Genomic DNA, 24,809 nt, shown 5'->3' with positions numbered 1-24,809 from the left:
CTTCTTCCAAGTGCCGAAGCCTGAGCTTGCTGCACAAGCTTAGCTCTCGCTCTCTCGGAGACCCTCCTAGTCCCTTGGCTGGGCTGCAGTGACCTGGCAGTATGGCGACCAGCAGCACTCACTCCAGAGCGGGAAAGGGCTCCGTCACATAATGCTGACAAGCCTAGCTGCTGTGATGGGAAGCGGATTGAACTGGGGCGGGGTGGGGTGGGGGGGGCGCAGAAGGACAGCATGACAGGTTGCAGTCCAGTGATGCCAAAAGCAAGGGTGAAATGTCAGGAGTGCCCAGTTTCATGCATTGCCTCCAAACTAGCTGCTTCTAGCTGGGAACTGGGAATCCCAGAGGAAGAACCATTCCGGGTTCAAGAGACGCGGGAGACGGTTCAGGGGGCCTGCTGCGTGCCCACACAGCCTCCACTCGGCGCCTTCCGCCGACTCCTTTCGACATCGTTGGCTCCCCAGAGAGCCCCGCAAGTTTGCCTCAATGAAAGTGAACTTGTTCATTTAAACCTGACTATAGGCTGCTCCGGCCCCCTGCTGGGTTAATTATCCTGTAGTTCTAAACTGATTGCTGTACACTAAGCTTAAGCCCTCCTTTATTTATTTACTGACTACATTAACCACAGCGCTTGCGATCCTTTTATTTAGATGCCAACTGTACAGCCTGTTGCTGGTGCTCTGGGCTCCTCTCCCCTCCCCCAGAGAAAAACCTCAGGGCCCTGCTTGATGAGCAGAAGAGAGAGACACACTCTCTGCTTTCTTGCGTGGCTCCTGTTCATTGCAAAGGGATGTGGTGATGGGGGTCAGAGAAACTCATGGAGAGGTCTACTGGTTAGTTGCCAGGATGGCTAAATGGAACCTCCAGGACCAGAGGCAGTCTAGCTCCAAATGCCAGCTGCTAGGGAGCAACAGCAGGGGAGGGATCCTGCCCTGTTTTGCATCTGGTTGGACACTGGAGGACGCAGGATGATGGATTAGATGGGCGTTTGGCCTGGTCATGCAGGGGGGTCGTCATATTCTTAATGGGACTTGTACAAAAAACCAAGCGAACCTTCCCGGTGGATTGCATCCTGCATTCAGTGGAACGGGTGGGTGCATTTGGCATTTTTCTCCCTGGGAACCAAACTGTCATGGGCCCAACCTCAAGTTGATACCAGCACACAAAACTGATTGCATGGAGTCTGTTTCTGCTCTGCACAATAACAAACCCTGCAGAGAGAGTGATCCCTCTCTGGAAAACACGGAGCTCTAGAGAACTAGGCTTGCTGGTGGGGGTGCGCGGGCGGGCTGCATATTCCCATAAAAATTAAAATGCAGTTAAACGTTAATTGCGTGGAATCTGCGGGGGTAATTAGTGTCACTTAATGTAAAGTGTTGTTTATACTTTAAATTATTGATGAGCAATAGAGACAGAATCAGCAGCTCCATCCAGGAAAAGAGGCTCCTCCTCTACATTCAGCCCCTGAGATCCTGCTAAGGTGGTGAGAGCCATCGGATCCAACTCTTCATCGCCAAGGTACTGCGTGACCCGAGGGAGAATCCCATTCCTTTCCACATTCGGCAAGAACAGTCAGGCACAGAGAAAGAGAGAGACCCCTAACCTTTCTTTGTGTGCTTGACCCTCAGGAAATCTCTGGCCTACTGGGATGCTAAATACATGACAGCCACAGTCCTAAGAACATTTTCCTGGGAGTAAGTCCCATTGAAAACACTGGGACACACTTCTGAGTAAGCATGCCTAAGATTGGACTGAAAGGAAAACTGCTGTGGTAAGGATGCTTACAAGGCGGCAAGTCTCATAGTGCTCATTAGGATTTACTTTGGAGGAAACTAGGGTTGCCCATTGTCTGGCCCATTGTGAACCCATTTCAGCCGCTTCTCCCCCTGTCTGGAGATTTTAGGCACTCCTTACTAAAATACTGGCTTATTTGTTTAAATTGTCCTCACTTACCTTCCACTCTATCTGTCTGTCTGTCTATTTAGTACATTTCATTTATTGACTTTATTTGCCCTCATTGATGCTGCCTTATTGTGCCGTCGAGTCGGAGTCGACTCGTAGCGATCACATTCGATGTGATTTTCTTCATAGAATACAGGAGTGGTTTACCAGTGCCGCCTCCTGCGTGGTATGAGATCACGCCTTTCAGCACTGCAAAATATCGCTGCTGCTGCTGCCCAGTATAGGTGACTACAAATGCACAGTCTGGGCAGCACACCAGCGGGGATTTGAACTCACAGCCTCTTGCACTCTAGGCAGGCTGCTTCCCTGCTGCGCCCCCGCAGCGGATGATCCTGTCATATTAGCCAAACCTATTTGTATCACCCCATGTTCTTCGTTTATGGCCACTGTGGCATCACCTCATTCATTATGTGATCCCTGATTGGGTAGGACCGCCCAGGAAGGTGCAGTCATCAGCGCCGTGGGAACAAAGGCCCCAAAAAGTATCAGGGAAAGGTCCTAGTTGTACAGTCTAAGTGTGTGTGTCTGTGAGGATTTCCACGAAATTTCTAGTCTGAATATTGGGCACACTGCTAGAGTAAATATGGCCAATTTAGGAGCAAGTTCTTAGATTTAGGACTGGTGGACAGTTAAGTCTTTGGGGAGAGACAATTCACAGGAACATAGGAAGCTGCCATATACTGAGTCAGACCATTGGTCCATCTAACTCAGTACTGTCTACACTGACTGGCAGTGGCTCTCTGAGGTGCCGGGCAGGAGTTCCCCCCAGCCCTACCTGGAGATGCTGCCAGGGATTGAACCTGGGGCCTTCCTCATGATGCAGCTGCTCTTCCACTGAGCGATGGCCCCATTCTCTAAGGGGAGTATCTTACAGTGCTCCCATCCAAATGCAAACCAAGGTGAACCCCATTTAGCAAGGGGATAACACATGCTTGCTACCACAAGACCAGCTCTCCTTCGAATTTCAGGATTCTGTAGGAATGCCCCCTGGTCATTTCTCCACCTGCTATTGCTAGGATCACGTCTCCCCTCTCAAATCTTGACTCTTAAACTCCATCTAAAGGTTCTAGTCCCTAATCTTTGGGTAGCAGAGAGTTCTATGGAGAGGATGTACCTTGTGCTTATCAGCCTGAGGCCAGTATACTGAGACATTGTTAGCAAGACTCCATTAGGAGCTATCTGATCATAGGGAGGTTTCTACAGGACTAGGACTTCTCATCAGATGTATTCATGCATCTGTCCTAATGTCGTTGCTGTCTGGTGGCCCAAACAATCAGGGCTGAGTCCATCAGGCTCTGATACTGGCTATGCTCAGCATCAATCCACCAAGGCCTCAAAGCCCTTTCTCACAAACCCCACTTGTGTATTTTGTCCCACTACTCCAGGGCTGACTTTCCCAGCTCTCTGGGAGGTAGAGTCTTTCTGGCTACGTCTGTGCCGAGTGGAGTGAGGCTGGGAGACGATACCTGCTGTGGAAGATCGATCCTCTCCTCTGTGGGTGAGCATGCGTGCGTGCCACAGAATCTCTGGGCAGCACTGCCATCGTGTGGACAGTCCGGGAAACGTGAGCATCTCGCTGGAGCCCTCACAGCCTCAATGCTTTCCTGAGTGTCTCTCTTAGCAAAGAAGCTTTCTGCAGAGTCCAGGGGTCTCTTTGCGGTCTCCTGCATGTGAAGTGTCCTGACAGTCCTCAGAAATGCGTGGATGTGAGGAGCACAACATGTAGCCCACCCTGGCCGCAGGATCCAAGCAGTGGTGTTTGTTGTTGTGGCTACATTTTTGTGCAAGATATTAGGAATTACCACTGGACCAGTGCAGGTTGAGCGCACGTTACATTCTCCATACAGTTCCTTTCCTGTTAGAAGGGAACGGAGATACATCACATGTAGGAGAATTTGGACATGCGAACAGGCTGGGTGGAATCGCCCGTGAGCCATTCCGTCCAACCTCCATTCACAAGGCAAGGTCACCACCTGCCTGCCCACTCTTTGAAGATCAACCTGTCCTCATGGGCACAAGCAGGTGAACCAGCAAGAGATACTCAAGGAGCAAGAAGTCCGGCTGCCCTTGACAGGCCTCAACTTAAAATTAGATTGAGCATAAAAACAGAAGAAGAATCCTTTGGGATCAGAGCAAGGCCTACCCAATTCAACATCCTATTTCCTACAAATGGGTGCCCCCAAGCTTAGCTTGTGGAGTTCCTAGGGGCAATAGTCCTTGCCTGTTGTTGCTCACCCCAGCAACTAATGGTAGAAGTAGACTGCCTCTGAGTCTGGAAGTTCCATATAGCCATCATAGCTAATATTCATTGATAAGCCGCCACCTCCTTCATGGATTTGTCCAAACCCCTTTTAAAGACATTAGCTTGGATTCAGTTCTCCAAACTTTAAAATCCCAAATTCTGAACTTTGCTGTTTTCCAATGGAAGGGTCTTCTGCTCTTGGAAACTGAATTTTCCCTATTATTCCTTACAGTAAGGCTAGGTGTCAGAGACTGTTTAGCTAGGGCTGAGACTAGTAAAATGTAAAGAAAGTCGGAATACCAGATTAACCCTTTCAGGTCCCTGGTGCTAATATACACCACAACGTGGTGACACCAAATCCAGAACAGACGTTGGAGGATGAACTGAATTGGGTTGGATGGTACACTCAGGGTCAGGAAGGCACAGGATCTGACTAATCCTGCTGCTCAAGTGAGGAAGGAATTCTTGGAGGAGTTGCTCTCTTGGGTAAAGCTGCACCACCATTGAGACCTTCCTGAGCCAGAAATGGGGGGGGATCGAGATCCTAAAAATGCAAGGCAGCTGCACCTCCTCCTAAAACCAGATGCAAAGGGGGACTGAAAAACGACCACCCAAAATGTGAGCCTCCCATTTTAGCTGTAGGGAGCATCCCTGAGCAGTCTGGCTCAATCCCCCTCCTCACCAGCAGACCGGGCCAGTATCCATTGGGCAACCCAACCTTGGGGCCTCTTTGGGCGGGGCTCCTCTTCTGGCCCTTGCATCAAACTCTGAGCCTGGGCAAGTCCTCACTAGTGGAGCCTGCCCCACCCACATCGACAGAGACCTGCAGGTGGGTTGGGAGAGGCTGTCTCTTGAGCACAAGGATGCCCATACATCCTCACTCCTGCTCTTGCATCCTGCATGGACGCACGGCAGAGACACACACCTTGTCACAGCGCCAGGAAGGGCCGGATCGATCTGCCAATTGGATTTGTCTGTTGAAGCATTTGATGTTACATGAAGGCAGCTCATTCCAGCGGTTCTTAATTGCCCGTTGCAGTGATCAGGTCTGTAGCACCATCGATCTCACTAGGATCAATGGGGCTGATTTAGTGTCTTACTAACTCTTTAGCTGGACACCTCATCAATAGCCAGCCACTTACAGATCATCAGCGCATTATTGCTGGCCCTGCTACCAAGAGCCCACCTTGGCCCCCGCCTGGCTCCCACCTGCCAGTCATCCTGAAGTTTTCCTGCAGGTGAAGGCTCTGGTGAGATGTTCACCATGACAGCCCAATGCTCAGTGGTTCTGGGAAGCACCTGGATTTAATCTAAGCTCTTCCCAAGACAGTGTTGACTTTCGCCAACATTGTGCATTGATGTCTAGCTGGAACAAAAATAATCTCAGTGGGTGTATTCCATACCTTCCATCAGTCTTCCTGTGGAAAAGCTTGTCTGTTCAGCTGCGCACTGGCTGTAGAGTCCAACCAGTGTTGGACCCATTGAGACAAACTGATACTGTTTGGCCAGTGAATGAAGACTGCAAACAGAACTGAATGGAACAAAGACCACCAAATGAGAGTCATGGCCAATGAGGTTTCTTTAAAAGTTGCCTTGTACTGCCAAGCTACATGGAAACTTTTCCTTGACCAACTAAGTGTCCAAAGTATGATAGTTTGAGCCTGGTCATTTGTGCCTCAAGTGAGAATTCTGGATTGATTTGTTCTATGATCCATTGGTTTGTTTTCCTGGCTGTTCATGGTCTCCTCAAAAGTCTTCTCCAGCACCAAAGTCCAAAAGCATAAATACTTTTTCTATCTTGCTTCTTCAAAGTCCAGTTTCACATCCATAGAGTGGCACGGGGAAAACCATGGTCCGATAATCCCTGGCTATTGGCTACGCTGGGGATTATGGTTGCTGTAGTCCAAAAAACAGCTGGGGGCCTAAATTGAGCAGGCCTACTCTAAGCCATCCCAGAAGCTGAGCAACTTCTAGCAATGAGTAGCCTTGCCTCACTTACTCCAGTGTCCAACCCATCCTAGCCCAGGCCACCTGCATCTGGCCTTCTGCTCCTCACCCCCTGATGTGGTACCTGACTCCAACCCATCCTCAGCCGCACCTGCTGTCTCTGGGCCTCCACCCCTTGCCTGCCTGCCCCGCCTGCCTGTCGCTGAACCAGAACTCTCCCAGGAAAATTATTGGAAATGTGTTTGGTGCAACTTTGGAGTGGGTTTTTAAAAATTAAGTACACTGCATGGCATTTGGGTGGTTCTCCGCCATAGGGGGAGAATCAAACTACAGTCATCCCTTGTCAACTGCGAGGGTTCTGCAGCTTCCTCCAAAGTTGCACCTAACACATTTCCTCTCCCGCCTGTGCCCAAGTCCTGCTGCCTTCCTGCCTGCCTTGCCCTCCCTCTTTGCCACATGACTGAGATCTACCTCCTTCTGAGAGGAGCCCAGAGGCCAAAGGGCCATTCTGACCCAACCCTCTTTCTTGCAAGAGTGATGGGTTTCTGTCTGTAGCAATAGAGGCCTAGAGAGTGTGAGAGGGGCAAAGTATTGCAGTGGTTCCTGCCACATGAGAGGAGAGCTGGTCTTGCGAGGCCAAGCATGAATTGCCCCCTTTGCTAAGCAGGGTCCACTCTGGTTTGCATTTCAGTGGGAGACTACATGTGTGAGTGCTGTCAGATATGCTCCTTAGGGGATGGGGCTACTCTGGAAAGAGCACCTGTATGCTTGCATGCAGAAGATGCCAAGTTCTTTCCCTGGTATCCCCAGAAAGGTCTGAGAGAGACTCCTGCCTGCAACCTTGGAGAAGCCGCTGCCAGTCTGTGTAGACAATACTAAGTGAGATGCACCAATGGTCTGACTCAGGAGAAGGCAGCTTCCTCTGTTCCTATGTTCCAAGTGACAGGTGGACAGGAATGCAGAGACTGAGTTGCTGTTAACCTCCACTCCTGTTTGGTATTTTCCAACTCAAGAGAAGTTGCCAATTTCCCTCTGCTTTTTGCTGCTTTGGACTTGGTTGGGGCCCAGTGCCCCCACCTATGCTCAGCAATTTATGGAGAGAGAGAAATGCTTTTGAACATCTAACCACCATTCAACGGTGGAGCTGCACAGGACACAGAGAGGAGCCTTTTCCTGCCTGCCCAGTTTGCTGCAATTCCCAGGGCTCTGTCCATGGTGCTGAAGCTGTCCTTGGCAGGAACAAGGCTTACTCCAGATTTCTGGTCTGCTCTCAGAATGGAAAAAGGTAAGCTGATAATGTGGTAAAAGGTAAAGTGTGCCATAAAGTCGATTTTGACTCCTGGCACCCACAGAGCCCTGTAGTTGTCTTTGGTAGAATACAGGAGGGCTTTGCCATTCCCTCCTCCCACACAGTCTGAGATAATGCCTTTCAGCATCTTCATATCACGGCTGCCCGATATAGTACCAGTGGGGATTCGAACCAGCAACCTTCTGCTTGTTAGTCAACCTTTTCCCTGCTGTGCCACTTAAGGTGACTTGGACTCAACAAATTTTATGCATTTGTGAGAGTGTGGAAGTTTTCAGGGTGCAGAACGGAAATATAACTAATTCTCAACTGTATATAGAGCGGAATAATTGGAACATACTGGAGTATCCTGTGCATGTTTACTAGGAAGTAAGTCTCATTTTCAATAGGGCTCACTCCCAATCTATTTATCCATGGAGTTTCAGTGTGAAAGACCTCTAAGAACTGTATAACTTAATTATTCTTGTTTACACAGTCAGACAGGTGTAATTGACTGGTTTGTTTTATCCAGACATCGAGTCCTTCCCAAGGACCTGGGATAGCTGAATTTTATTATCAATGTTGTTGCTGTTATTATTATAGATATTGTCACAGAATATAGGCTGTTCCCTTCTTCACTGTCCTTTCTATATTCTTCAAGGCCTCTTTTCTCCTCTACTGTTTGATAGACTTGCAGCATTTCTCTTTCACCTGAGCTGCGAGGGAGGTATAGCCTATCTACATCACTGCGGGGTTCAGAGCATAGTATTATTATTATTATTATTATTATTATTATTATTATTATTATTATATTACATTTATATCCCGCTCTTCCTCCAGGGAGCCCAGAGCGGTGTACTACATACTTGAGTTTCTCTTTCACAACAACCCTGTGAAGTAGGTTAGGCTGAGAGAGAAGTGACTGGCCCAGAGTTCTATCTGTCCACCATGACTACGAGCCCTTCATAGACATCTCTTCTCCATGGATGTGTCTAATCACCCTTTAAAACCCACCAAAATGACTGGCCCATCACCACATTCTGTGACAGATAATTTCCTAAATTGGGAGTTCTCATGCTTGGGTGCCAGGATGAAGTTGGACTACAACTCCCATCATTCCCTAGCCCAGGTATGATGGGAGTTGAAGTCCAACAACATCTGGGGACCCAAGTTTGACAATCCCTGCCCTAAATTAATCTCTATATATGCTCTCAGCACTTTAAATGGATCTTTAAGAAGTGAATCAATTTCTGGGAATTAATACAGAACAGGAATGCTTTGGGAGGCAGCTGTGTGATATCTTTGCTTTTGCCTAGATCATTGTCACAGATAGATTAAGCAGTGACCTTTAAAGGTATCTTGCTGGTATCTTTTCAGGAGAAAGACTTCAGAGGTCAGAGAGAGGAGGAGTATTCTTGAGTTACGTCAAACTCCATCCAGAGAGTAATAGTCCTATTTAAATCCCAATGAAATCAATGGGAGTTAGCTGTGAGTAACTTGACTCATTAATTTCAGTTTGATGCAGTTACCTTGCTCTGGATTGGGGCCAAAATTGCACATTTCTGCACCAACAGAATTTGACCCAGTGAGAGAAAGCAGCTTACGTCTTCTGTACCTCCAGAATTCTGTCATGTGCAGTCTGTCTTGGTGTGTGTTTCTTTCAAAATGCTGCTCAACCCTTTTAGGGTCCTTCTAAATAAATGTTTTCTTCCCAGATTAATCAAAATGGATTTTTAAAAAAACCATTCTGAGTATCTTACCTTCCCCCCAAGAGCAAGCCATGCATTTTATTCTAGCTATAATGAGGCACTCCAGCATCTTCAGTTGGACTCGAGAAATATCAGTTTTATTGTACAAGGAATGAATGGGTTATACAAAGAGGATTGTCTTGCTTTGTGGATGGTTCAGCTGAAAATACCAGTGCAAGTAGCCACACACTGTACAAGTCATGTAGGGTGCTATTTACCAAAGTGGGGGACAGTCTGGGCAGCTTCCGTCCTTGGGAGTGGATGTCTGGGCTATGTTTTAAGGGGACTTAACCATCAAGTCCTCCAATGAAAAAGGATTCCAAGGGCAAGGGCAAGTGAAAGAGACAGGAAGGATGGAAGTTGTTGATGCAAATCCCAGAAAGGTACATCACACGGGGAAGGTTGTGTCAGGTAGCTAGATGTGAGCCCTCTCAACTGCATCTGGAATTTGGGTCTGGATCATGGAGCCCTCTTTCCCTAGCATCTGGAAATGTTACTTCCTTGCATGCTGGAACCATGCAGGCTCCAATGCAAAGTTTCCGTCCACATCCTGACTTTGGTTTACCCTGATGGTAACAAATAATATGCAAAGCAAAGTGACTGGGTTGCCAATTTTGCTTTGCATATACTTGTTTGTTTTTCCTATGTAAACCATTTTGAGTGCTTTTGTTGAAAAGTGGTATATAAATATATGTAGTGGTGGTGCCAGGATGCAGCTCCATTGCTCTGAAGTGGGAGCCAAGGAAGAGCTCCACAATGAAACATTGGCGAGGAAGGAGGGCAAGGAAGCCAAATGAAGGGTTTGGCAGAGGGTTAATTGCATGCAACTGATCTTTGCCTCTTCTACCCATCCAGTTTGAGCCCTGAACTGGAAATCCTTTTCCTCCTCATGTGTCATAATGGCTGTATTTTAAGATGTCTGTGAAAACATCACTTGGGAGCAATTGGGTATTTATTCACAGCTGAGGTGGGCAATTGGGGACACAGGCCTATTAGGCAAGCACTGCAGCTTGGAGATGGAGTAGATGCACATTGACTGGCCTCAAGAGACCTCTGGAGCCAGCAGTCTTAGGATGCATGTCTGTAAACAGCAACAGCAGAAGGACTTCGGAGCCTGGATCTCCATTGTTAAGATGGGTTATCAGTGAGTCCAAGGATCTCCAAAAGACTCACTGGTTAATTGCAAGCCAAGCCCATCTATGCCAGCAGTATGTGTGTGTGTGTGTGTGTGCATGTCAGGCATACTGCCAGATAGACCACAGGGTGCCCAGAGTGATGCTATAAGCCAGCACGGCTACCAGATAGGCCCGGAAGAGAAGCACATCCAGGACGTAGCCCACCTGCAGCCATTCGCGGGCGATGTCACGGAATTCGTCCCGCTTCTCCAGGAACTGGCGGATGGCTGAGATCTCCTGCAGGATATTTTCAACCACCAGGGAGTTCTCCCCCTGCGACTGGGGGGATGCCCCACTGGTTCCTCCCTCAAAGTCACGAGTGCTTTCGCAACTGTAGTGGTTCAGTTTGGCTAGGGGAGAGGGAGAACAGCTGGTCAGGAAATCTGAAACAAATACGGGGGGGGGGTGCAACCTGAGGATATCTGTCCCAATGGAGTAAGGAGCCAAGGGGCAATTCATATGAGCGCCCCCTGCCCCTTTTCTTATCACCAGCAATTCATTGCCGCTGCCTCCTCCCCCCCGCCGGCAGCCCAGTTTGCTCTGGGCAGGGGACATGTCACCCAGTCACCTGGCTCTCACCTGTGCTGTCGTTGTTCTCGATGTTCCTGGAGATGTCGGCGCTCTGAGTGCGGATGGGGCAGAAGGCATTCCTGTCTCGGATGCAGAGCAGGACCGAGGCTCGCTCCAGCACCCAGCGCTTCACCCAGTCAGGGACATGGGGCTGCAGGTCCTGCTTGTGCACCAGCCGTACAATGAGGATGGTCTCAGTCAGGCTGATGACCAGCAAGGCCATGCACACCACGAAGTAGACCCCTGGGGAGGGAAGCCAGGCCCTTCAGCAAAGTCCAGCTCTGCCAGTCCCCCAGGATATGACGACACATTTAATGCAACCACATGAATGGCAAGTGGCAGTCATGTAACTGGCCTTTTTGAGGCGGATGGGATAGTATTAGATCTGCCTTCTGTTTAGAAGAGGGAGAACAGCTGCCCCATTCAACACCCAGCACAGGGAGACTCCAGTGGACAGAGGCTCACACCATCTGGGTGTTTTTCTTGAGTTCCTTCTTTGATTATGAGGGATACAGCACCATCTTATTCCTTTTTTTCTGTGTAAACCACTTTGAGAATTTTTTAAAAAGAAAAATGATATATTTAGTAATAGTAGAATAGTATAGTTTTCTTTCAAAAGGGGTTATGTAGCTATCTAACCAAGAGCAAGGTTCTTTTTACTTGAGCCTGTCTTGTTGGTGAGAGGGCTATTGTGCTTTTTTTTTTAAAGTAGAAAAGAACGTCTTTCAAACTGTTGACTGCTTCTAGTCCTGATGAAATGTCTCTAGGGTGAGACCTCTCACTAGGACAGTTTTCACCATAACAAGTTTCAGATAGTCCATGCAACGAAGCACACCTCAGAGGGAGTTTCATTGCTTAGGAGAGGGAACCCTTGACTAGGAAGATCACTTGTTTTGCTCCCTACCCTGCTCTCCACCCTGAAATTCGCCTTCGCTCTTTCTCTTCACTTGCTTACATCACTGCATCCCTTTTTATCAATGTCCACATGATGCAATACACTCTTTTCAACTCTAGGGTGCAAGTTCATAAGGAGACTTCTGCTCAAAATCCATCTCATTGCCACTGGACACAAACTCAGGTCACAAAATAAGTCTAGGCAGAAGAGTGAGAGAAATAACAAAGTCCATTTCTTAGCCAATTCAAGGAAGAAACAACGGAGCATAACCTAAAACTCTTTTCTCCCTCAACAAGGACCCATGTGGATTTGCCAGTGTCTGTTCATCCTCACCCAGTGAGCACTTCACTAATATTCTCCACTGGAAGGAAACTCATCCACGGAATGGAATGGAATTCCACGGAATTCCTCTTCCACGGCCATGGAATGACCTTCAGGTAGCTTATGTCACTGCAGCTGTACCTGTGAATTCAGTGGCCGCTGCCACCATCCTAACACCCGAAGGAAACAAGAAAAAGCCCTTGGCAGGCTTGTCAGCCCTCCCCTTGGGATGTTCAGATGAATGTGAACTACACTAACTAACTAAGTGAACTACTTAGATGAACTACAGATGAATGTGACAGCGTAATTTACATATATATTTAAGTCATCTGCTTGATGGTGTCATACCCGTTGCTATCATGCGTGCTCAAGAGTCAACATTTTTGTCCTGGAGGCTGGCATCCATACAGCCAGGATGACCTTACCAATCAGTGGGGTCCCAATAGCCGTGGCCGGCAGTGTGTCAGACACAATGATGAGGAAAACCGAATAACCCAGAAGCAAGGTGATCTTGAACGAGACCCTCTCTCCACTGTCCGGGGGCAGGTAGAACCCCACAATGTCCATGACCATCAGGAAGATACTGGGGAGCAGGAGGCTGACGGCATAGAAGAGAGGACGTCTCCGGATGACCACCTGCCAACACACAGAGACACACAAAGGCCAGGGGGGGTCCAGTTTGGGATAGAGGCTACTTGCTGGCTGTCTCTCCCCCAGACCCATTAAGGCTCACTCCCTGCTGCTGCTCATGCCAGTCCAAAGAGACACAAGCAAAGAGCTCCATTGGCAGCTGGTGACCGAGGAAGCTGAGAGGAGGCATGGGGTTCTTCTGGGAAGATCGCTGCAAAGCATCCAACCTTCTCCCCCCCCCCGCCACCCGCCAGGAAAGGGCTTGCTGCTTCTGTTCTTGCATTTCCCTGCTTGTGTTTTAACAACAAATGGACAGAAAACGGCCAAAACATTCTCCTTTGCCATGTCAAAGAAAAGTGCAAGTGTGAGATGCAGGGACTTCAGCAGGTTCCCATAGGCCAGGGCTGCTCAGCCTAGCCCCACCCCACCCCCAGCTGTTTTTGGACTACAGCTCCCATAATACCCAGCCACAGTGGCTAGTCACCAGGGTTTGTTTGCTTGCTTGCTTGTTTGTCTAACTAACTAACTAACTAACTAACCAATGAATGAACTAACTAACTAATGTATTTTTATACTGCCCAGAACTCACATCTTTGACATGCGCTCAAAGATGGGAGTTGTAGTCCAACATTTTCAGGAGGGCTGAAGTTGAGCAGCCCTGCCATAGGCACGGCAATAGATCTTGTACTCATAGCTGGATTATACCTCCAGCCACTGGTGGACATTGAGCTGCATGAGTTTTTGAAACCTAAACTGAGAGCCTCAGTGTGTGCATCTCCATTCTTCTTTGTACATAAGTTTAGGGGTAGCTAGGTGGGGAGATTTGTGGAATTTGCAGCCTTCTAGGAAGCTGCCTACCATGGGTGGGGTGTTGCATCTCAACTTGCCTCCTCGTCCCAGCTTCAGCCTCCTGCTGCCTCTAGCCCTCTCCCCATTCTGTTCCCTTCTCCCACCCCAGCCTTCTTCTCCCCACAGGCAACCCTCCCAAAGCTCCTTACAAAGAACTTCATCTCAGCGTAGCTGTCGTCGTCCCCTACACTGAACTCTCGGAACTGAGCCAGCACGTGGAGAAGTTCCCATTCCCCCTGGTTCATGAAGACATTCTTGTCGTCTTTAACTTCTTCTGCGCTCCGCAACAAGGAGATGTTGATGTCTTGAACTAAAGGATAGTAGAAAGGAAGAAAAGTGGGCAAAGAAGTGACCCATCTGCTCCTAGACATCCTTGGCAGCCAGGGAAACTTGCAGCAAGTAGGGCCCCTCCCACCTGAGTTTCTGAGCCAGCTTCCAAACCCCACGGAAGTCGGTCTACGGCATGCCACAAGCGGGGAATCAACCCAACCTGTCACGTACTGTTATGTAGCCAGCTGGTAAAAGTCAGGGAGCAGTTCTGCACATCAAAGGGGAAGTTGTAGATGTCCAGGCTGCAGGCAGTCACCACCTGGATGGGCTTGAGGTTCCGCACTTCTCCGTGGTGGAGGATATAGACATAAGGAATGTCCGGGGATTTGCCCACGTCCACGCTGTCAGAATAGGGAGGAGGGGAAATGAAGCCAGGGCAGTTGGGTTTGGGCTACCCCAAAAGTCAAACTAAATGTGATGTTAAATGTGATGGGAGATTTCTTTTAAGCTTATCAGCTGTATGGAGGCATGATCAGAGTTGGCACTGCAGAGTGGGAGAAGAGGATATTTAATCCATTTAATTCCATGCCATCTCCCCAACAAAAAGATCACGTCTCCAAGGCAATTCCAAATGGGCTCCCAAAGGCAGGGGTTCTCAGTCTTGGGTCCCCAGATGTTCTTGGACTACAACTCCCATCATCCTCATCCTCAGCCACACTAGCCTTTAGCCATTGTGGCTGGGGACAATGGGAGATGTAGTCCTACAATATCTAGGGACACAAGGTTGGGAACCTCTGCCCAAAGGTATCATTGCAGAAAACATTGCCAGTTGCTGGGCAGAGAAGAGCTCTTGGCTGCTTCATCCCTGTCTGTTGCAAAGGCGTATGTGGGATTTCTGTCTCATTCCTTCTCAGTCACTCTTTCCCCACAGCTTTATCATTCCCGAACCCCTTGATCCTATTCCCACCCCCTTTTGAAATCACACCTCTTTCCTGGCATGCCTTAAAGCCAGGATGTAAATTCATAGATACACCTTAAAAGCCCACCATTTCCCCCATGATCTTCTTGAGAGTCAGAAAATATATATGGACTCCCCCCACGGCCACTGCTGCTGCCGCCACAGCCAAAAGACTTGTAGTTCTTTCTAAGGTTGCCCCATGGCAGCCCCAGAAGGATGGCTTGGCACAAAAGCTCTCTCCCCTTCTCCCTTGTTCCTCCCTCCCAAGTAGGGCTTGACGACTCTGCAGCTGCCCCTCCATTGTTTCCTCTCCTCCTCAACAAAGACTTCCTCAGAATATTTGTATCCCACGCCCAAAACGGCAAGGGTAATTATGAGTGTTTATCGCTTTCCACTACTGGAACCATCCCAATTCCTCAGCCTTCTCTCCATCTGCAATGTACAGTACACAGAGGAAAGAGCAGCTCTGAGCCAACAGAGAAGCTCTGCCAAGAATACCAAGTGGAAGGAGATGAAGGGAAGGGCGGCAGGCAAGGGGTGGGGGACGCAGGACAAAACCCTCACATTTTCTTCTAGCCTGTTCCCATTCCCCCAAAGTGGGGGTAGTGGAGAGCCCGAGAAAAGCTGTTGCACATACAATTCATTAATCAGAATATCTGGAACCCAGATGGCCGCCGTGGGAATGGACATCTGGGTGATGTTGTCAAAGTCCTCTGGGTTCCACCGCAGAAACTCATCAGTCCAGAACTGCAGAGTGGGAGAGAAAGAAAGGGGCAATGACATTCATGAGGCATCCCTATACAGAGCCATTTGGGGGGCACTCCTGTTGTGCATCAGCCATGCTTTTCCTTCTGTTTATCAACAAAAATATAGCTCCCTCTTCCCATAACCTCATCCATTCTCATGATCCACCCTGCCCTGCTCATTCACTCATTCGTCTTCTCTGAAAACTGTATTTTTCTTGCTATGCTGCCCAGACCACTAACACTTTGCATGTAAGAAGCCTAGGGGTCTTGAGCCAAGCACCAATGCTCAGGTGCCTTATTCCAGCATCACCAAGGCAGCTCGCAGCCAGAGGGTGTGATTGGGCTAATTTTTGCTATTCTGCAGTGCCACCCTTATAAAGGCCAGAGTGAGTACTGCAGCTTTTCAGCCAAGGTGACCTAAGGAACCAATAGGAGCCGGGATGGTGTTATAGAACCCGTTGCTCCTCCGTCTGAGCACTGCCATTCAACTGAGCAACAAGAGAACCTCGCCTCACCTCCCTAAATCTGGTAACAGACCATGAGCCCATCCTTGATCATGTCTTCTGCATCTGGCTCCTTTGATATTTGTCTACCGAGGTTGGCACTGACCAGGTTGGAACTGGCCCCAGTCACAGCTTGACTTGGAGCTTGCCCAAAGCTTGACCCTACATTTCCCTCAAGCCACAAACATAGTGGCTGCAATGCTCTTCTGTTTTATGCATAGCCACTATGCTCAAGTTGCAGGGAAATTTAAAGAAACCCAGAAAACAAGGAGCAAATGGCTCATGCATCTGAAAAATACAGAAATGTGGGTCTCCTCCAAGAGATGCCCAATAGAAGCCTTGCACCACCAAAGCAGCTCTTGGGAAGTAGGAATTATCAGCCTGACCTCTCTGGAGTGCTGCAGCACCACCCTGATAATGACCAGAGATGGCACAGCTGCTCTTAAGCCCAGGTGACCTGAAGAATCCATAGGAGCCCAGCTTCATCTAGATAAACCCAAAGAAATCCAGATGACAGATTGCAAATGGCTCATGCATCTGAAAATGGAGAACTCTGGATCATGGAGAACCTTCACTGCAGACTTCTCAGTGCAATGGTGCAGGCAGTCCTACCGTTAAACAGAATCCAGCCCTGGTCTATACAGGGGGTAAGGAAGGGGGCCTTGAAGCCCAGTAAACAGAATGCTGGGCAACGACCAAAAGTCCTTGGAATCAAGAGAGTCAAGTGGACTCTGGACTGTATAGATACAGTGCTGTAATAGCTGCTATATATATAATCACATTTCCATATGTACAACTTTACAACAGCTACTAGGCCAAAGGCTCTCCAGTGAAAGGAAGCGGCTCCATCTGCAAAGGGATGTGGATTTCATACCTGCCTGTACCAGATGTAGGTCGTCAGAACTTGGTTTTTTTCATCCTGTCGAGAAAGGAGATGCCGAGATTAGGGTGGTAAAGCTGCAGGGCAAGTCCACCCATTCACCTTCTTGCTCAGCTGGCCGGGAGGGAGGTGGCGCTCCAGAGAACTGAGGAGGAGGAGGTGGGGCTCAGCAGTGCTGCACAAGGCCCCAGCAAGCATCTGCAGCTGAAAGAGGGAGCCTAAGGATCTGCCCATTGCTGCTAGTCAGAGGGGGCCTGAGCAGGACGAATCAGTGGCTTGACTCCATACACAGCACCAGGAGTCTCATGCAGTCAGATGCCCCAGGGAGCAGCCCGGGCTTGCCACGGAGTGTACACCCAACAGGGAGGCCATCCCAGCTCTCGGGTGTATTTCTCGCCATTAATACATGCTTTCAAACACTTGTTTGTTACATTTGCATATTATATTTTCAGGTGTACGCTTAAGAAAAAACCTTAGGCCTGCACCTACACATATGTAATGTGTGAAGGTGACCCTGAATGGTGTTCACAGAACAGAACCACTCTTGTCCGTTGATGGCATCTCCAAGTGAGAAGGCGCCAGTGAGAACTTTGGGGAGTCTCTGAGTGGCAAGTGAGAAGAAATGGGAAACCACAGATCAGCCCAGATCAGTAGAGGATTTGGAGACCAATATTCCTAAAACTCTCCTTCAGGGATCCTTGAAAAGTTGTAAGTATCCTATGGACCAAGAGGATTCTTTCAAATCCTGGGGGTTCACGGCTGAGTTCTCGTTCACACTGAACCAAGGACGCAGGAGAACTGAGCTCACTGGAGAGAGACAAAGGGACATACCACACTGAGGATGGCGTAGACCATGAAGTCAATGGCCACATTGGTGGTGGTTCTCCAGTTCCGGACAGGCCGCACTCCCTTCTTGTAGTTGGTCAGTAAGTAGTCAGAGAGCTGGAGCAGGGCTGGCTTACTTGAGTTCACAGTTTTGTTGGCTACTTTTTGAGAAGCTGAGAAACAAGACATTAGGTGTAGGGGGGATCGTTCTCTTGGCAATATCTCTACTCAGGAATGAATTTCTGCTTGCAAAAATTCAAATTTTCAGTCTCCTCCTTTGTGCTGCTCCTATGGCCGGTTGCTCTCTCCCCGCCCACGCTAAAGAGAAGAGAATCACCACTTTGAAAGGTGCCTCTTTACCTAGTTAGCAGGGGCCCTTAAACACACACACACACACACACACAGACAGAGCTATTTACATACTGCTTTTCAACAAAGTTTCTCAAAACAGTTCCTATAGAATAATGATAGCAAGGTGGTTCTCTGTCCCCAAGGGGCTCACAGTCGAAGAAAAAATATGAGTTTTTCACCAGCAACAACCACTGGAAGTGTGCTGTGCTGGGGTTGGATAGGTCCGTTTCTCTCCCCTGGTTAAATAGAAAAGGATCACCACTTTGAAAGCAGACATACACTCATGTTCCTTTTGTGGACAGTGAAAAAGTAGTGAATTTTGATTCTTTTTCTTTTTCTGTGTAAAACGGAACTTCCCCACCCCAGCTGTGATCTCCTTAGGCTTTTAAGAGATAGTCGGACTCCCCCTTGTATTGTTTTTGCTGCTGTGCTAAGATGAAGAAATCTAGCAGCTGGATTTCCCCCCATCTTGGCCAAGGATTTGGGCACAGGCTTCAGAGAGATGTCTTGCCCGGATTCATCAGACAGCCATCAGCCCCCTCCAGCCTGGTACCCTCGTGGAAGATAGACTGTGAGCTTGATGGGGCTCCTGACACTTTTGCTGATGTTCCTCAAATATATTAGTGATGGTGCCACAATTCATGTTTCTCAGCTCAGAAATACACACTGGCAGCCTCATCATGCTTGCCGCTGATGCTGTTCTGAAAGTGCTTCTAATCTGAGCTGGTCCTTGGTCTTTCCTCCCTTGGAAAAAGAGTTTGGTGCTCTGAGCCTGGTTTGGGGAGTTTGAGGAGCGCTGGTCTTTGATAGCAAGCATGAATTGTCCCCTTTGCTCAGCAGTGTCCACCCTGGTTTGCATTTGAATGGGAGACTACATGTTTGAGCACTGCAAGATATTCCCCTCAGGGGATGGGGCTGCCCTTTCGAATGTGAAGATTTGCTAGCATCTTGAAAGTTGCTCCTGCAACAGCTGTCCCAACCCAATGAAACCTGAACTTGCAAAGCACCTTGTGACGGGGGGGGGGGAGCCCACTGCTGCCGCTGCAGCTCCCCGGACATGACTCACTAGCCCTGGGGCACAATTCGTGCTTCCCAAGCAGCACCTAATTGGAATGGATCTGCAGGTACTTGGGGAAAGCAGCCTTGGTGGAGGCTTTTCAAGCAACCCTCTGCCTTTTCACACCCGCTATAATTCGTCTAAGCTTGCTGAGCTCACGCGCTTCAGGCAGCTGGAGGGAGAAGATGGGGGAGCTGAGGAGAGAGAGAGGAAAGCCAATTAGGGGAGGCGACAGAGAGCAGGCTGGCCGGGTAATTTTCCCATAGCCCTTGCCTTTGTCTCTTCCAAATGACCCTCCATGAGCCAACTGGCATGTGGCAAGCTCTACAGCTGGCCAGGATGGGCTCCAGGTTTTGAACTTTTTGCCTCTGCTCTTGATATGAGAAGCATTACTCACTTGCTGCAAAGATGGAGAGAGAACTTGCTGTGGCACGATTGCCCTTCGTAGACACCGAAAGGATGGTTGGTCCACAAGCATCTTGAGAATGCCATGTCTAAGAACTCAGAACTTGAGCTTCTCTTTGCGTCAGCATGCTTGGCATGGGAAGAAAGCCACCTCAAGGCCAGCTGACAGGACTTCCCAGTCAACTGAGGAACTGTGATTTGGGGGAAGGAGCTGGGGATATAGCTGAGTATCCAGAGAGCCATAGCTCAGTGGCAGAGCAGATGTTTTGCATGCACCGAGTCAGTCTCTGGCTCAACCCCTGGCTTTCTCAGGGAGAAATAGGAACGGCAATGGCTTTTCCAAAAAAGTGAAATTTCAGGCAAATTTTAGGGTTCCTTCCGAGAAGAAACAGCTGAGAATTTTCAAGAGGAGCCAATGAGCTTCTCTGAGACCAGTGAAATTTCTCAGTGGGGTGGGGGCAGTTTGCACCTAGTTGGTGAAAAGACAGCAAGGCCGGGAAAGACCTTCTCTACTTGAATCTATGGAGCAGCACAGCTAGATGGGCCCATAGTCGGACTTGGTATCAGGCTGCTTCGCACGTGAGTCTCCAACATGGATTTCTCAGCATCTTCAAAAGACGCTGGTTCCCAGGAGAAAATTTATCCTCCCATCTCATCCACCCCCAGGTCTCCTGCATGCAACAGATGGAAGTGGGATCTGGAAAGAACCACTGTGGTTCGTTAGATTTTCACACACACACCATTCTGATAGAATATTGTTCATCAGCAAGAAAGGGCAACCAAGGAAAAGCTGTGTGCTGTGTGATTTAAGCGTGCTGTGTGATTCCCAATGGAGGTGTCCATCTCTGCTATTAATTGATCTCTTAGCTGTGCCGGGCTGGATGCCCTTATTTGGGAAAGAACCCATAGCTCCATGGTAGTGCCCATGCTTTGAATGCAGAAGGCCCTTGGTTCAGTCCCCATAAAATGATCTTGGGTAGCAAGGGTGAGAAAGGCAGCAGGCCCTTTTGGAGACCTGGTTATGATCAGTCACCTGGACGCGGTCTCAGGCAGCTTGTATTGTATGTCTTTTCTTGGGACTGTCTGTGAATTCTCCTTGGGCCACATACTAATTTAGGGAGCCAGTCATCAACCACATGTTGAGATGAATTTTGACTTATCCCCACAATCAATGAATAAGTGGTTGCGTATCCAGGGTGGGTAAAATGCCATGCATCCTGTGCACCACCACTGTGGTGAAGGAGATGATCTGCAGCTATGTAGCAAGAGGAGAGCTGGTCTTGTGGGAGCAAGCATGACATGTCCCCTAAGCTAAGCAGGGTCCACCCTGGTTGCATGTGAATGGGAGACTAGAAGTGTGAGCACTGTAAGATTATATTCCCCTGAGGGGATGGAGACGCTCTGGGAAGAGCAGAAGGTTCCAAGTTCCCTCCCTGGCAGCATCTCCAAGATAGCACTGAGAGGGACTCCTGCTTGCAGCCTTGGAGAAGCCACTGCCAGTCTGTGTAGACAATACTGAGCTAGATGGACCAATAGTCTGTATATGGCAGCTTCCTATGACCTACTTCATTGCCGAAGACCTTCTGGACTCAGCTGGATGTCTGAGTTACAATATGGCATATAACGCATTTTGGAATGGGGACAGCCTGCCTGTCCCTACCTCCTGGATTCCTTCAAGAAGCAAATGAGGAAGGGAAGCCTTATTTGGTTCTGTACTACCTACGCCTCAGTTTTCCAGGACTGAAGAAATTCCACAAGTCCTAGCAGAGCGTGCCATGCCTCGGTGATCAAGGTTAGCACCCTAACCCACACTCAGTTACAGAGCTGTTTATCCCTAATGGTTTTGGAAACAATCCGACTTGAAACAGTGTTCTTGCAGGCACAGTCACACACTCCTTCTTTGCTGGGCTTGAGGAGCAGTCACCGTAGCTTCGGCCATCTAATCACAACCACATGAGGAATCCTCCAGCCCTCCCCTCTCTCCCAGGCAGGTCACTTTTCCAGGATGATTGTGCTGTGCTGCGTTTTGGAAGGGGTCTCCCCCAAATGAATGGCCATTTTTAACCTGTCTTTAAAAAGGTGGCAGCTAAACACCAGCTGTGCCTCAGCCTCAGCCTCCGCCCGGCTTCTCCAAATGCTGCTCCCCCTGAACAACAGATGAGCACCAGCTCGCCCAGGGTGTTGTGCTGTCAGGAACAGGAAGTCTGAGCAGCAAAACAGTCTTCGGTTCCCTGCCGATACCATTGGTGTTGTCCAAGAATCCCAGCCCCCGCCATTCTGAGCGACAAACATGCAAAATTGGCTCGTGCCTGTTCTCTTGGCTCCAGCAACAATGCCTAAAACGGAACCTTTTTTTGGAACAAAAGTGCTCTATTGTTCTCAATCATTCTGTAAACAGATTTCACATTTCCAACATTGCAACATCTCCCCACCACCACCTCACCCGCCAGCTAGTTAATTCGAATGATGCAAAATCTGAGGTTGCGAGAGACAAAGAGGTCACCTCTTGAGCACAGAACTGAATTTCAAACTCTCTTCCCAAAACTTGTAATTGGTGGCTAGCTTGGATGGACTCCTTTAAGAGTAAAGCTTGACTCTTAAAGGCCCGTCATTCTCCCAGCAAGCTGTCTTACAAGGATGCTTTTAACAGACCCTGAGGAGGAGCATCCCTCATCCAGACCTTCCCTTAAAATAACATTGTAGTCACCGGCTATAATGGAGCGGATGGGTTCAAAGAACCCAGGGGCCCCAGCTCCTGAGGGCCCCCCAGCTCCATCACTCCCTATTTTCTTCATTATCTCCCTCACTCCGTGGGGCCGCCAGGGAGAGGGGTGAACACAGGCCCCCTTCTCCCCTGGTTACACCCCGGTAGTCCTGAGAACACGGTCAGAGCCTGTGGACCGAGAGTCCATCCCACTGTTTCCAGCAGGGGCAGCCAAATGCCCCAGTGGGGTGTCCATGTGCAGGGCAAAGAGGAAATATCCCTCCTTTCTTGTCTGTCACCTGCATCTAATATGTAGAGGACTACTTCCCCTGAACTTGGAGGTTCTTTTTCATTCTCATAGCAAAGAGCTGTTGATAGACCCCACGGATCCATTACCTACCAGCCCCCTTTAACACCATCTGACCTGCTATCCCCGCATCTTTGGGCAGCAAATTTCATCATCATCATCATCATCATCATCATCATCTTTGAGAACATGGATTTACCCTTTTGACTCTCAACTCTTCCACCTCTGTAACCCCCTATCCTACTTAGCTCAGAGTCAAGACTGCCCTCCAGCACACCAAAAACAGCTGACTGGTTCAGCTTCCAAATAACCTCCTGGTGTTTAAAAAAATGCAAACATGGTCCCTGAGGTTCCATCAGTCCAAGACATAACGACTGGCCTTAAAAAAAAACCACACAAAAAAACACCACTCCTCAGCAACGTCTCTACAATTCAACCCACAAATGCCAACACAATTCCTTTACACATTCTCCAATCCATGGACATGAATCAGTCGGTTCCATCCAACTTCCACTCGAGTGGTCTTACCTTTGCTTTGCAGCGTGGCGGGAAAGAGGAGAAGGAGAAGAGAGACCCACAGAGAGGAAGGGGCCATGGATGTCTTGGGGGGGGTGTATGTGGCGGCTGGTGCTTTCTTCCTCAGTTCCTCTTCAGATCAGCTTGTCTCCACAGACAGCGTCTCCCAGCCCTCTCTTGCCCCCTTCCCCACACTCTGTCTTTGCCTCTGCAGGGAAATTAAATGCAATTAGGGAAGCTGAGAGTACTTTACTCCGCTCCTTTCTTGTTTCCCCCAACTGTTGGATTTTTTAAAAATGCATAATTAATGTTGCAATCAGTCTCTCTGCTGCCTCAAGTTTCAGGCAGAGGATTTGAAGATATTTGCCCACCCACCCGAGCTGATGTCATGCAAAATGATCAGGAACTGATGCTCATTGCCACTGCCTCTCTCCAGGCTGGGGGGGTGGGGTGGGCACCACCGTCTGTGGTGGGTCCAACCTGAGCCAGGATCCCTTATCTAAGACCTGCTGGAACACTGTCCAGACAAATGGATGTTTTTAGCCGTCATGTCTGCATTAAGGTATCGAGTGTTGTGACAGGGCGTGACCAGGATCAGATAACGTTAGGACTGAAAGTCTGAGCATTGGTTATGTGTTTCAGGAATTCGAACCAGAGAGCCATGGCCATCCCTGGGGGGACAGAGGTTAAGTGCATGATGTGCGAGAGAAGTGTACGTGAGCCCTGAAATGGCTGCCACTAACAATTCATGGGCGGTGGTTTGCGCAATCCATGCTCCACCCCCATATATGGAGGGAGTATGGGATGAATGAACAAACAGGGGCCAGAGGGCAGTGTTTGGGCATGATGCATCAGCCTGCTTCCCACTCTTCAGGATGCTCCAAGTGCCGGTGTTCTCCAGCTATCCCAGTCCTTTCCTTCTTAGCCCAGGTAAAGCACTGTCCCTGTGTGACTCTCTTCTTGCTTTTGGTGTGTTACCCTAAATGGCTAGCCACCTCATGGTGCAGCGGGGAAATGACTTGGTTTGCAAGCCAGAGGTTGCCGGTTTGAATCCCCGCTAGTCTGTTCCCCAGACTATGGGGAACACCTATATCAGGCAGCAGCAATATAGGAAGATGCTGAAAGGCATCATCTCATCCTGCACAGGAGATGGCCATGCTCAACCCCTCCTGTATTCTACCAAAGACAACCACAGGGCTCTGTGGGCGCCAGGAGTTGACACCGATTTGACAGCACACTTTACCTTTACTTTACCCTGATTTGCTAGAGTTGGGGAAAGGGCCCCTTGGGGATGGGGCTGTAGCTCAGAGGTGGAGCATCTGCTTTGCATGCTCCAAGGTCCCAGGTCCAATCCCCGATGTCTCCAGGTAGAGCAAGAAGAGACCCCACTGCCTGCAACCCTGGAGAGGCACTGCCAGACAGTGTAGACAATACCGAGCGAGGTGGAGCAAGGGTCTGACTCAGTACATGGCCGCTTCCTGTGTCCCTAGAGTTGGAGCTCTTGAGGGGTCTTCTCCTCTCTAAGGGGGCTCTTCAGGGTTCAATTCCCTCCTTTGGTGCCTCTGGACATTAAGCCTAGGCGTCAAGCCAGGGGTGGATGCAGCTTGTCTCTAGCATACATGCAAATCAACGCATGCGCATGGACACTCGGGTGCCATGCAATGG

The 24,809-nt window shown here is 49.1% G+C and overlaps 1 protein-coding gene across 2 annotated transcripts; it reads right to left on the bottom strand.

Annotated features, from left to right (window-relative positions):
* Window positions 1-9,258: 9,258 nt before the first annotated feature.
* On the bottom strand, window positions 9,259-23,527 carry HTR3A (5-hydroxytryptamine receptor 3A). Of its 2 annotated transcripts, none has more exons than XM_053270177.1 (9): window positions 23,157-23,527; window positions 17,811-17,977; window positions 16,974-17,018; window positions 15,488-15,597; window positions 14,124-14,293; window positions 13,772-13,932; window positions 12,569-12,779; window positions 10,937-11,170; window positions 9,259-10,740 (listed from the first exon to the last, which is right to left on the bottom strand). In XM_053270177.1, exons 1-9 carry the CDS (start codon window positions 23,221-23,223, stop codon window positions 10,418-10,420), a joined length of 1,488 nt encoding a protein of 495 aa, XP_053126152.1. In that variant the 5' UTR covers window positions 23,224-23,527; the 3' UTR covers window positions 9,259-10,417. The 2 variants fall into 2 exon arrangements, with proteins under 2 accessions (XP_053126152.1, XP_053126153.1); XM_053270178.1 differs by having other exon boundaries at window positions 9,259-10,707.
* Between the last annotated feature and the right edge of the window lie 1,282 nt (window positions 23,528-24,809).

Source organism: Hemicordylus capensis, chromosome 8 (assembly GCF_027244095.1).
Source record: "Hemicordylus capensis ecotype Gifberg chromosome 8, rHemCap1.1.pri, whole genome shotgun sequence".
NCBI lineage: Eukaryota > Metazoa > Chordata > Lepidosauria > Squamata > Cordylidae > Hemicordylus > Hemicordylus capensis.
This window is presented reverse-complemented; position numbering and strand designations above follow the sequence as displayed.

Bases quoted from the DNA above. Each gene is read 5' to 3' on its own strand.
- HTR3A (XM_053270177.1), bottom strand. From the start codon at position 23,223: ATGGCCCCTTCCTCTCTGTGGGTCTCTCTTCTCCTTCTCCTCTTTCCC. The intron at 12,780-13,771 runs GTAAGGAGCTTT...GTGTGTTGGCAG, and splicing joins ACGCTGAGATGAAGTTCTTT to GTGGTCATCCGGAGACGTCC. The intron at 11,171-12,568 runs GTAAGGTCATCC...TTCCCTCCCCAG, and splicing joins TATTGGGACCCCACTGATTG to GGGTCTACTTCGTGGTGTGC.